At 38.7% G+C, this 13842-nt stretch overlaps 2 protein-coding genes across 2 annotated transcripts; both read left to right on the forward strand.

Annotated features, from left to right (window-relative positions):
* Positions 1 to 444: 444 nt before the first annotated feature.
* On the forward strand, positions 445 to 3004 carry LOC140156381 (uncharacterized). The gene is made up of 2 exons (XM_072179343.1): positions 445 to 1612; positions 2214 to 3004. Exons 1-2 carry the CDS (start codon positions 560 to 562, stop codon positions 2376 to 2378), a joined length of 1218 nt encoding a protein of 405 aa, XP_072035444.1. The 5' UTR covers positions 445 to 559; the 3' UTR covers positions 2379 to 3004.
* Positions 3005 to 9083: 6079 nt separating this feature from the next.
* Positions 9084 to 12107, forward strand: LOC140157215 (uncharacterized). The gene is made up of 2 exons (XM_072180332.1): positions 9084 to 11155; positions 11757 to 12107. The coding sequence occupies exons 1-2, from the start codon at positions 9113 to 9115 to the stop codon at positions 11919 to 11921; spliced, it is 2208 nt and encodes a 735-aa protein (XP_072036433.1). The 5' UTR covers positions 9084 to 9112; the 3' UTR covers positions 11922 to 12107.
* The last annotated feature ends 1735 nt before the right edge of the window (positions 12108 to 13842 follow it).

Consider the following 13842-nt stretch of genomic DNA (forward strand, 5'->3'; position numbering starts at 1 on the left):
AGTGATGATTTCTTAATGCAAGCAATAACTCAAGTAATTGCTGATGTCAATGGGAACCGAAAGCGGTACAAGAAAGAATGTTTGACCGCACAATGTCAAACAAAACGATGTTTGGAATACTCGTTGGATGAATTGGACAACTGGAGGGACTACAGTGAAGAGGAACGCTTGGTTCTGCATCCCAGACTATTTCGTATAGTCCATCGACCATCATTTGATCACTTCCAGTCTCAGTTTAACTTGGAGATGGCTGGCAAAATGTCCAGCTTCCAATTCATGCGATTGTTCCTTCTGCGTCGCGATGCCATAGGGTTTGTAAAACTCTTACCCACCTTTCTGAACTGGCATGGATTGATATGGAAGAAATTGGGAAATGTTATCACCCGCAAGGAATCAAAAACCATGGATGTTTCCACAATGTTAAAAAAGAGAAAGAGGATATTTCAAAGCACGAACAAGTGAAGCGTTGACTGACGCCTTTGACACATTTCAAAAGGCCTGGAATAATATTTGCGAAAATTGGGAAACCCTTGCAGGTGAACCGTTGTCGTTTGAAGTGATGTCTTACAAGTCCCCGATATCAAATTTTCTCACGGACACCAGTGAGACAATGTGCCCTTTATATCGCATCATACACATACTACAGCGTATACAAAATGACTTTTTACAAGAAGCACTTTGCTTAGCTAGCAACAACTGCTCGTCCAGTCTAAACTTCATGTTGAAGGGGGTTGGTGTCGCAGGAATGCCACACGTGTCACTTGACGAAGCAACATCAGAAATTATCAGCTTTGAATGGTCGAATGACGTACTAGACAATAGTGATATAAGCACTGAATGTGGCGAAGGATCTATAATTAGGTACAACTTCATTATTATCGAGAGAGAACTTGCAAGCATGTTGCTTATGAATAAGGCAATCTTGACAGACGGTACTGTATTTGCGCCATTTCTATTTACCGGAGACATCGCAAACATAGTCTCATCCATACTGATATCCATACCCGAACAAGTTGCCCAGGAAAATCTTAGTGATGAAATTAAGGCTACGATTGGCAACAAAGATAGAACATTCATCTGTGATCTGATTGAGCATCTTGAAGTAATCCTCGTTTTACTCAAGAAAACTGGCGGTGATCCTGAAGACTCTCTCGAAAGCTACACACAACGATGGAACTCACAACTACCGAGGTCGTTTCCTAGTGACATCTTGCCTGAACCCCGAAATAGTATCAAACTCGCTCATGTAGTCAACCTATTTAAGACACTAGAAGACCATTATGCAGACAGGTTTGTGGAGTCACTACCTGTTGCATTAAGAGAACCAATACCTGAAACAGATATGGAAACGCTCGCAAAACGCTTGCAAGACATCGAAGTTGATGAAATGGAAAATGTACTGGCATTTCTACGACGATTTGTTTTCCGGTGTCTACGGAACAGCAACACTATCGACAAGGACACTATAGGGAGTAATCTGGTTGAAGTGATTAGAAGAGCTGGAATGGATGACGAAAACTCGGCAAGTTTCAACGCTTTACTGTCCGACACACCAGGGATCTGCACAAGACATGTATTCAAGACTCAAGAATTCATCGACCAGCAACTACAGGTATGATTTTATGTTAACTATTTTACCAAATTAATGGTATATTCTAACGGAGGATACTAAAATTTAGATAGGTGTGTCATAAAGTGTGTTATGCTCCATGTGGCTTTCAAAAGGCAACTTATGACCCGGGATTATAACATTGATTTATAAATCATTTGTATGCAAAACGACCAAACTAGGTTAAGAAATCTCTCGCATTTTCTTTCCCCTGTTATAATATCAACGCACTAGATGATCTGATTTGGTGCCAATCGCGTGCTATAATCTGCTATTATCCAGCATACCTCTGGTACTCATAAAGAAACAGAAATATATCGCGACTACTAAAGAAATGCAATCTTCAGTAAAAGAAGTAAATGTCATGAAATATATGTATTTGTAGAATTGTAGAAAAATTGGTTATAAATAGTTGGTTTTTTGCTCAATGTTTTAGACTCTCGCCATCTTTGCTGATGGCTATTGGAATCCACTTTTCCCGCTAAATTGGCGAAAGTCTAAAACCCTGGTCTAAAAAGAGTGAGTAATTTTTGGATTGTCAAGCAAAATAAATCTAACCTATATATTTTATCATGGTTATTATTATCTCATCTTACACATACAGCGGAAGAGACACGGGGAGGAAGGACTGGCGTCCACATTGCCCTCCGTACCGTCGACTTTTGATGTACAAGGAGACCAACCAGCACCAAGCGTGCCGAAAAAGACCACTTCGAAGAAAACCCCTGGCAAGAGACGTGGAGGAATCAAAGGAGCTAGAAAAATATAATTTATATTTGATATATTTGATACAAACATTACATTCGTTTATAGTATTTTTTTTAACCGAATGTAATGTTTATATCAAACATATAAAAATAAATTTTGTATTGAGCATGTTAAGTAACATGCGAAACAAACTCCCAATATTGAATTCAAAAGAATTATGTGGGAGAGAGTATAGTTGTAAATAATGAATAGCTGTTTTTATGTATTCACCTTGTTTTGAAGAATATGCCAAGACTAGTGTGAGGGCATCAAAAAACTGAAAATGAAGTGAGTGAATTTGTCTAATGTTGCCTATTTTTTCTATTGTTCAATTATGTACATAAACATATTGTTTGTATATAGATTATGTTGCTAATTAAGGCATTCTTTTTTAAATATGTGTAAGGACAACTACTCTATAATCACAGTGCAACTCAGGAATATAAAAACGAACAGGGTAAAATTATTAATATATTTTTGTACTACATGTAATATAGATGTTTTATGTAAATAGTTGGGCATCACTTCTCGAAAAAGAACATCGGAAGAAAGTGTGAGAAACGTGAGAAAGGAAGATGCTAAAAGTTGCAGTAGGAACTTTGTAGTGTCATTTAATATATTAACATAGTTACTGAAATGTGCAGATATTATTTTGAATTCTAAGAATTTGACTATGATGTATCTATTTGAATTCTAAGAATTTAACATGCATCTATTTGAATTCTAAGAATTTGACATGTATCTATTCACAAAAGAGGGCTAATTTTTAAAGTCTTGGAATACATACAAAATCCTACTTTCAGAACAAAAGATAGTTCCTTTTGTGAAAAAATATCGCATTCCGCGCTTGTTCGACATTCCGCTTGTCCGACGCGACGAGTCACACAATCAGCAACAAACTTGCGACTTTTAGTATGGTTAGTATAGATTGAGGATTATGGAGTGTTTGGGTTGGGATTCACCGTGTCGAACGAATGGAGTGTCGAAAAAAAAAGGATGGCGTCCAAAGAGATGATATATTTAGCGGTTCATTATATAGTAATTCGAAAACGGCGAAAAAGAGTTGGATTTTTCGACGTTAGGAATCCATGTCCGGCCTTATTGACATTTTGGGTCTCTTTTTTGCCATTAAGCAATGATTGTAAAAGTGGGCGTCATTTAGAGTGAATGGTTATGTGCGTTTTGGGTATTGAATACTTACAGTTATGTAGCCATTTAGGCTAGTGTAGCAAATTTGCTACCATCAGTTAGGCAATTTTAAGGTACGTTTTAAAGGGGCATTTCGTGATCCACAGCCTCATCCCCCCACTTTTCTCAAAAAAAGTTGAGATTTTTATATCACTGGAAACCTCTGGATACATAATGTTTATGTACAAAATATCTCTTGCAGATTAATTCGTTTAGCTAAGATATCGTGAAATTTGAATTTCGTTCTGGTGCACCAGAACGAAATTACAACGCATTGTCTATGGAGCAGTGTAATACACATAATCATGCATAACTCGCAAACGCAAAATCGGAATCAACTGAAATTTTCGGAATAGGCTTTTTTCGTGGATATGTACTGAAAAATGTCATAAAAAGAGGATGCTAGGATCACGAAATACTCCTTTAAGGGCTGATTATAAACTGGAGTAACTTTTATATTTGAGTGACCCCACCCCATATATATATTGTGGAAATTCTATAATAGGAGTTCAAATATTGCACTTAAAGCTCAAAAAGATGTACTGTAAACGTTCGCCTAATGGCGCTATGGAGTGCATGGAAATGAGAGAGCGCCATCCCTGTAAAAGCCGACTATTATCACTGATCATTAAGGGTACGTGTAGTTAAAGGGTGAAACCTATCGACACATACACTGAACAAGATCGAACAAACTTGTTCATGATAATGCGGTAATCATTCACCTGATACGTTGTGGCCCAGTGAGCAGAGCATTATACTATAGTGCGAGGATAAAGAGAACTTGTGGAGAAGATTGATGGTTCGAATCTCATGCAGTAATTTCTGACAGATTATGATGTCTGTCAATGTTTTTTTTCTGATTTGAGGAAATTTTATTCTCTATTTTATCTTTAACATTGTTTATATAATTTTATTATTTTATCTTGTATGTGTCTTTTTTCATGCTTTGTTTTTATCGTTTCATTTTAATCAAATGTTGTAATGAACCTATGACAGACTTCTATGAGATGGTACAAGGAGTTATGGATAGTATACCTAGAAGAGACTTACTCATCGTACTGGGGGATTGGAATGCTAAGATTGGAAAAATGAAGGAGAAAACTGGGTGTATAGGCCAATATGGACTTGGGATAAGAAATGAACGTGGAGACAGACTGGAGGAATTTTGTGAAGCTAATAACCTAGTCATTGGGAACACTTTATTTCAGCATCATCCACGGAGACTGTGGACTTGGATGAGCCCAGGAGATAGAACAAGAAACCAGATCGATTACATCATGGTCAGGAAGAGGTGGAGAACATCGCTCCAAAATGTCAGGACACGACCAGGCGCTGACTGTGGTAGTGACCATCAGCTACTTGTAGCCAAAGTGAAACTAAAACTGAGAGCTAAGAGAGACAATGCACCACCTACCAGGTATGATGTTGACAACATTCCCACTCAATATTCAGTAGATGTGAAGAACAGGTTTGACGAGTTACTGAAAGTTAATGAAGAGGAGCAGACCCCAAATGAATTGTGGGAAGACATGAAAGAAGCAGTCCAGAGTGCAGCAAAGAAGTACATCCCTAGAAAGATGAAACGGAAACAGCCGTGGATCTCTCAGCAGACCTTAAACCTAGCTGATGACAGGAAGAGAGCAAAGACAGATGGAGGAAAGGAAGAATGGGCACGCTTAAACAAAGAGGTCTCCAAAAGTGTTAAGGAGGACAAAAGAAACTACATCGAAAGGAAGTGTGTAGAAATGGAAAGATGTAAGGGTGACTCAAAAATAGCTTTTGGTATTGCCAAAGAACTTACTAAGAAGTGGACCCCCCAGGATGGATGTTATAAATGATGAGAAAGGTAACACTCTTACCGAAAGTGTAGACATCAAAAGGCGATGGGTTCAGTATAGTTCCCAGCTGTTTGAGGCACAAGATGACAAGGTGTATGTACAGTGGGAAACGAGTGAGGAAGAACCTCCACCATTGAGATCTGAAGTTGAGCTTGCCATGGAACAAATAAAAAATGCTAAATCACCTGGCATTGATAATGTAGCTTCTGAGTTGTGGAAGGCAACTGGGAAAGAAGGGATAGACCTAATGTGGCGTCTATGTGGTATCATCTGGAAAAAGAAGAAATGGCCGAGAGACTGGTGCAGGGCAGTATTTATTCCACTGCCAAAGAAGGAAATTTGAAAGAGTGTGCCAATCACCGGACCATCAGCCTGATTTGTCATGCAAGTAAAGTGCTTCTGAAGATCATCATCAGGAGAATAAAGAACAAAATGGAGCAAGAAATATCTGATGAGCAGGCAGGATTTCGTGAAGGAAGGGGTACTAGGGACCAAATTGTCAATATCAGGAATGTGATTGAGAAATGCAGAGAGCATAGACTTCCTCTTTACATGTGCTTCATAGATTACAGTAAAGCTTTTGACTGTGTTAGCCACCCTCAGATGTGGGAAACTATGAAAAGATGGGTTTCCCAAGTCATCTTGTGGATCTGATCAGCTGCTTATATGAAGACCAAGAATCGGCAGTCAGAACAAGTAGTGGGGACACAGATTGGTTCAAGATTGGAAGAGGCTTACGACAGGGCTGTGTGCTATCACCAAACCTATTTAACATCTACTCTGAAGACATAATGAGAACAGCTTTGGAGGGGTTTGAAGGTGGAGTGAAGTTTGGCGGTACAAGAATTACTAATCTGAGGTACGCCGATGATACCACTCTTATTTGTAGCAGCAGAGTAGAGCTGATTGATCTTTTGAAGCGCATCAAAGAGGCCAGCGAAGAAAAACACCTTCTCCTGAACACAAAGAAGACAAAAATAATGGTTGTAGACAGAGAGCGGAAAAGTGATGAGTTTGTGATAGATGGACAGCAGATTGAGGAGGTGAAGCAATTTGAATATCTGGGTTCAATGATTAACAACAGTGGTGACAGCACAACTGAAATTAAAAGAAGACTGGCTATTGCAAGGACAACTGTGCAGGGCATGTCAAGCATATGGAAAAGCAGAGGCCTATCCATTGACCTCAAGGTACGCCTACTTCGTGCAACTGTGTTTTCCATTGCCACTTATGGATGCGAGTCTTGGGCTATGACCAAGAATGATAGGAAAAGAGTAGATGCTTTTGAGATGTGGTGTTACAGGAGGCTTCTACGAGTGACATGGAAAGACAGGAGAACAAATTCCTGGATCCTCGACAAGATTGGTACAAGTCTAACCATCAGAAGCGGCATAATGGAGAGAAAGCTGAAGTACTTTGGCCATATTGTCAGGAAACATGGAGGTGTAGAAAAACAGATTTTGCAAGGGGCTATGGAAGGCAAACGAGGAAGAGGACGTCCACCAACATCTTGGACTAATGACGTGAAGCTGGTTTCTAACCAAGGAATGCAAGGTGCAACACACTTGGCATCAGATCGAGTGAGATGGCGTACTCTTGTGAAGACCACAGCAGCGCTACACAGCGCCACCTGACACAGAGAGAGAGAATGAACCTATTTAATTGTATAAGCATTTGTTATGTGTGTGAGACGAACTGTCGTGTGCGACAAGTCTTTCAATTCGCGCGAGTGTCCTTGCCTATGCATCAGTGGTCATAAGAGGTATATCGTTTTATTCGAAAGGAGGGGGGTCCCAAATATACGGGGGTCATAAAGTCTTGGAAAGAATAATAGGAGGGGGTCATAAAATGTTTTATTTTCTGATTTTATAACATGTTTTATGACAAAATGTAGGGAGTCACACGACGACCACAGAAAGTGTGTTATTTTATTCAAAAGACGAATTTCAATACAATTTTGGGGTTTGGTATCATAAAATTTTTGTTGCCGAAATAGGGGGTGCGCAATTTTATTGACGCAGACTTTTTGTAAATTTGGGACCCCCTTCCGAAAAAAAAATGATAGCCCTCTAAGAGGATTCAAAAGATAACCTCTGCCCCAATAATGCCTAGCTATATTTGTTTGAAACTGTTCCACAGAGGATGTATCATAATAGGCTCAGTCTTCAAATGATATAAATAAAATTTGAATGAGTGAACGAACAAAATCATACAACGACCAACTGAATAGAGGCTGTGCATATGGCGTATCATCCCGTAAATATGGCGGACTACTCAAATGCATTCAACAAAAGCATGATTGCATCTACCGCGACAGTTTGTCTCATACACATAACAAAATGCACTACGATCAAATAGGTTGATGACAACATTTGATTGAATGGACTGCACTGCGCCATGATTACGGGGAAGAAATCGGTTCAAATCCTTTGTTTGGAGCCAATCGATAAACGCAAGGCCTCTATAGCTATCATTGAATACTGGCTAGGATTCCACAACACAATGAGAACATGTTATAAGGCGCTTTGGAAGGCACACAATACCCCAATGGCTTTCCATATTATGTGCACTCAACAACTATTCAGTATCGAAGCCCGGTATCGAAGTTACGTAATGTTACTATGTCAACGGGATCACGCGCTGAAGTAATGAGCCACGATCGAAACAATCAGTACACAAAAAAGGCATATCAAAATAGCGTGATCGTAATGATCGCCATTCAAACAGTGCTTGGTTCCGATACCATCACAGAGTTACGTAACTACTTCGTGGTCTGATAGTTATATGATCAATGGTCTGATCTACTTGGGTTCGATCCTTTTAATAAAAGAAACAAGTATGCCTGAAAAAAATTGGTGTCAGTTCCAATTTACAATGTAACTATTATTTTAATGTAATGTTAAAGAGAAGTTTTGCACTGCAGCACTGACAAGAACATTTAGTGGTAGTTCATTTTATCATTAAATAGGCCTAATTACATAAAAGTTACTGCTGAATTCCTTTGTTTGAAAGAAACCCAAGAATCTTTCAAGCAAGGAAAATACCACGCGGTAGGCAGTTTAATCGACGAAATCCTTCGGATGAGTTGTAGAGTTGGTGAACACGGTGACATGTCAGGTTTGACGATATTTTTGTGTAAATCCATGAGGTTGAAAATTAGTCTCTACGACCTGAAAACCTGGTGCGAATATATCCCCAGAAATTTCTTGAGAGCTCTCACTGAGATGAAATGGGAAAAGGTATGTTTCACCTCGCGTCTTGGTTACAATCCAATGAGTTACTCGGTGCACTACAAAGAGACAGCTGCAATTTTGGCAACATGGTTGAAAAATCACGAGCAGCAACACATTGAGGATTTGATCACCAAAACTAAATCAAGCCATGATCGTACTGAGCGTCGTCTTGGGATATTGGCAGCCCTCGCAGAAATATACTATTTTTCACAGTCTGTGGGTGAAATTGCAGTTTCAGACAGGGACGAACGGTCTTGGTTGCAACACAGACTTCTAGATTTGTTCCCGACAACAATTCATCACTTTCTCAACTGCTTGATAGGCATAAGTAAGTTTGAGGGTTTGTTAGATCTTTCAGAAAGAACAAGCGATCGTCATATGCAAACAATTTCGCTACTAATTCATTTAGCATGTATTGACGCAGCCCTTGACGAAGCCTACACAAAAACTTGCCGATCAAGTCCCAGACACACACTACTTCCATACCTTCAAGTACCATGAGTACAAAACACACAAGAAGTGATTGCAAATGTGGGCTTTCAATAGTTTATCGACAGATAAAGGAAGAAACACCGAAATGTCCAACATGCCATGTAACTGGGAAATTGTCCAATACTATTTCTCCGATGGTAATAATAGAAGCAAAATCGATGTCAGTGCAAGAATCCATTCACAGCGTCATCAATTCTTCCTTTTACATTGTTAAGTCGTTGTACAAAAGAGAACCAACACGGCCTGGTGCAGCGAAACGAGTGTCTGATCCACCGGAGCAAAAGGCCATTCCAGTACGAGGTGAAAGTGATGTTCATTTTCGAAATATACACAGAGGCTTTGATTCTCTTCGTAGCACTTTGAATGAAAGCAATGAAGAAATTACAACTTTACTTCACACGGTTTTGCAGACAATACAACGTTCAAGTTCTAACAGTGATGATTTCTTAATGCAAGCAATAACTCAAGTAATTGCTGATGTCAATGGGAACCGAAAGCGGTACAAGAAAGAATGTTTGACCGCACAATGTCAAACAAAACGATGTTTGGAATACTCGTTGGATGAATTGGACAACTGGAGGGACTACAGTGAAGAGGAACGCTTGGTTCTGCATCCCAGACTATTTCGTATAGTCCATCGACCATCATTTGATCACTTCCAGTCTCAGTTTAACTTGGAGATGGCTGGCAAAATGTCCAGCTTCCAATTCATGCGATTGTTCCTTCTGCGTCGCGATGCCATAGGGTTTGTAAAACTCTTACCCACCTTTCTGAACTGGCATGGATTGATATGGAAGAAATTGGGAAATGTTATCACCCGCAAGGAATCAAAAACCATGGATGTTTCCACAATGTTAAAAAAAGAGAAAGAGGGATATTTCAAAGCACGAACAAGTGAAGCGTTGACTGACGCCTTTGACACATTTCAAAAGGCCTGGAATAATATTTGCGAAAATTGGGAAACCCTTGCAGGTGAACCGTTGTCGTTTGAAGTGATGTCTTACAAGTCCCCGATATCAAATTTTCTCACGGACACCAGTGAGACAATGTGCCCTTTATATCGCATCATACACATACTACAGCGTATACAAAATGACTTTTTACAAGAAGCACTTTGCTTAGCTAGCAACAACTGCTCGTCCAGTCTAAACTTCATGTTGAAGGGGGTTGGTGTCGCAGGAATGCCACACGTGTCACTTGACGAAGCAACATCAGAAATTATCAGCTTTGAATGGTCGAATGACGTACTAGACAATAGTGATATAAGCACTGAATGTGGCGAAGGATCTATAATTAGGTACAACTTCATTATTATCGAGAGAGAACTTGCAAGCATGTTGCTTATGAATAAGGCAATCTTGACAGACGGTACTGTATTTGCGCCATTTCTATTTACCGGAGACATCGCAAACATAGTCTCATCCATACTGATATCCATACCCGAACAAGTTGCCCAGGAAAATCTTAGTGATGAAATTAAGGCTACGATTGGCAACAAAGATAGAACATTCATCTGTGATCTGATTGAGCATCTTGAAGTAATCCTCGTTTTACTCAAGAAAACTGGCGGTGATCCTGAAGACTCTCTCGAAAGCTACACACAACGATGGAACTCACAACTACCGAGGTCGTTTCCTAGTGACATCTTGCCTGAACCCCGAAATAGTATCAAACTCGCTCATGTAGTCAACCTATTTAAGACACTAGAAGACCATTATGCAGACAGGTTTGTGGAGTCACTACCTGTTGCATTAAGAGAACCAATACCTGAAACAGATATGGAAACGCTCGCAAAACGCTTGCAAGACATCGAAGTTGATGAAATGGAAAATGTACTGGCATTTCTACGACGATTTGTTTTCCGGTGTCTACGGAACAGCAACACTATCGACAAGGACACTATAGGGAGTAATCTGGTTGAAGTGATTAGAAGAGCTGGAATGGATGACGAAAACTCGGCAAGTTTCAACGCTTTACTGTCCGACACACCAGGGATCTGCACAAGACATGTATTCAAGACTCAAGAATTCATCGACCAGCAACTACAGGTATGATTTTATGTTAACTATTTTACCAAATTAATGGTATATTCTAACGGAGGATACTAAAATTTAGATAGGTGTGTCATAAAGTGTGTTATGCTCCATGTGGCTTTCAAAAGGCAACTTATGACCCGGGATTATAACATTGATTTATAAATCATTTGTATGCAAAACGACCAAACTAGGTTAAGAAATCTCTCGCATTTTCTTTCCCCTGTTATAATATCAACGCACTAGATGATCTGATTTGGTGCCAATCGCGTGCTATAATCTGCTATTATCCAGCATACCTCTGGTACTCATAAAGAAACAGAAATATATCGCGACTACTAAAGAAATGCAATCTTCAGTAAAAGAAGTAAATGTCATGAAATATATGTATTTGTAGAATTGTAGAAAAATTGGTTATAAATAGTTGGTTTTTTGCTCAATGTTTTAGACTCTCGCCATCTTTGCTGATGGCTATTGGAATCCACTTTTCCCGCTAAATTGGCGAAAGTCTAAAACCCTGGTCTAAAAGAGTGAGTAATTTTTTGGATTGTCAAGCAAAATAAATCTAACCTATATATTTTATCATGGTTATTATTATCTCATCTTACACATACAGCGGAAGAGACACGGGGAGGAAGGACTGGCGTCCACATTGCCCTCCGTACCGTCGACTTTTGATGTACAAGGAGACCAACCAGCACCAAGCGTGCCGAAAAAGACCACTTCGAAGAAAACCCCTGGCAAGAGACGTGGAGGAATCAAAGGAGCTAGAAAAATATAATTTATATTTGATATATTTGATACAAACATTACATTCGTTTATAGTATTTTTTTTAACCGAATGTAATGTTTATATCAAACATATAAAAATAAATTTTGTATTGAGCATGTTAAGTAACATGCGAAACAAACTCCCAATATTGAATTCAAAAGAATTATGTGGGAGAGAGTATAGTTGTAAATAATGAATAGCTGTTTTTATGTATTCACCTTGTTTTGAAGAATATGCCAAGACTAGTGTGAAAGCATAAAAAAACTGAAAATGAAGTGAGTGAATTTGTCTAATGTTGCCTATTTTTTCTATTGTTCAATTATGTACATAAACATATTGTTTGTATATAGATTATGTTGCTAATTAAGGCATTCTTTTTTAAATATGTGTAAGGACAACTACTCTATAATCACAGTGCAACTCAGGAATATAAAAACGAACAGGGTAAAATTATTAATATATTTTTGTACTACATGTAATATAGATGTTTTATGTAAATAGTTGGGCATCACTTCTCGAAAAAGAACATCGGAAGAAAGTGTGAGAAACGTGAGAAAGGAAGATGCTAAAAGTTGCAGTAGGAACTTTGTAGTGTCATTTAATATATTAACATAGTTACTGAAATGTGCAGATATTATTTTGAATTCTAAGAATTTGACTATGATGTATCTATTTGAATTCTAAGAATTTAACATGCATCTATTTGAATTCTAAGAATTTGACATGTATCTATTCACAAAAGAGGGCTAATTTTTAAAGTCTTGGAATACATACAAAATCCTACTTTCAGAACAAAAGATAGTTCCTTTTGTGAAAAAATATCGCATTCCGCGCTTGTTCGACATTCCGCTTGTCCGACGCGACGAGTCACACAATCAGCAACAAACTTGCGACTTTTAGTATGGTTAGTATAGATTGAGGATTATGGAGTGTTTGGGTTGGGATTCACCGTGTCGAACGAATGGAGTGTCGAAAAAAAAAAAAGGATGGCGTCCAAAGAGATGATATATTTAGCGGTTCATTATATAGTAATTCGAAAACGGCGAAAAAGAGTTGGATTTTTCGACGTTAGGAATCCATGTCCGGCCTTATTGACATTTTGGGTCTCTTTTTTGCCATTAAGCAATGATTGTAAAAGTGGGCGTCATTTAGAGTGAATGGTTATGTGCGTTTTGGGTATTGAATACTTACAGTTATGTAGCCATTTAGGCTAGTGTAGCAAATTTGCTACCATCAGTTAGGCAATTTTAAGGTACGTTTTAAAGGGGCATTTCGTGATCCACAGCCTCATCCCCACTTTTCTCAAAAAAAGTTGAGATTTTTATATCACTGGAAACCTCTGGATACATAATGTTTATGTACAAAATATCTCTTGCAGATTAATTCGTTTAGCTAAGATATCGTGAAATTTGAATTTCGTTCTGGTGCACCAGAACGAAATTACAACGCATTGTCTATGGAGCAGTGTAATACACATAATCATGCATAACTCGCAAACGCAAAATCGGAATCAACTGAAATTTTCGGAATAGGCTTTTTTCGTGGATATGTACTAAAAAATGTCATAAAAAGAGGATGCTAGGATCACGAAATACTCCTTTAAGGGCTGATTATAAACTGGAGTAACTTTTATATTTGAGTGACCCCACCCCATATATATATTGTGGAAATTCTATAATAGGAGTTCAAATATTGCACTTAAAGCTCAAAAAGATGTACCGTAAACGTTCGCCTAATGGCGCTATGGAGTGCATGGAAATGAGAGAGCGCCATCCCTGTAAAAGCCGACTATTATCACTGATCATTAAGGGTACGTGTAGTTAAAGGGTGAAACCTATCGACACATACACTGAACAAGATCGAACAAACTTGTTCATGATAATGCGGTAATCATTCACCTGATACGTTGTGGCCCAGTGAGCAGAGCATT

This window comes from Amphiura filiformis, chromosome 7, assembly GCF_039555335.1.
Source record: "Amphiura filiformis chromosome 7, Afil_fr2py, whole genome shotgun sequence".
In the NCBI taxonomy this organism is placed as follows: domain Eukaryota; kingdom Metazoa; phylum Echinodermata; class Ophiuroidea; order Amphilepidida; family Amphiuridae; genus Amphiura; species Amphiura filiformis.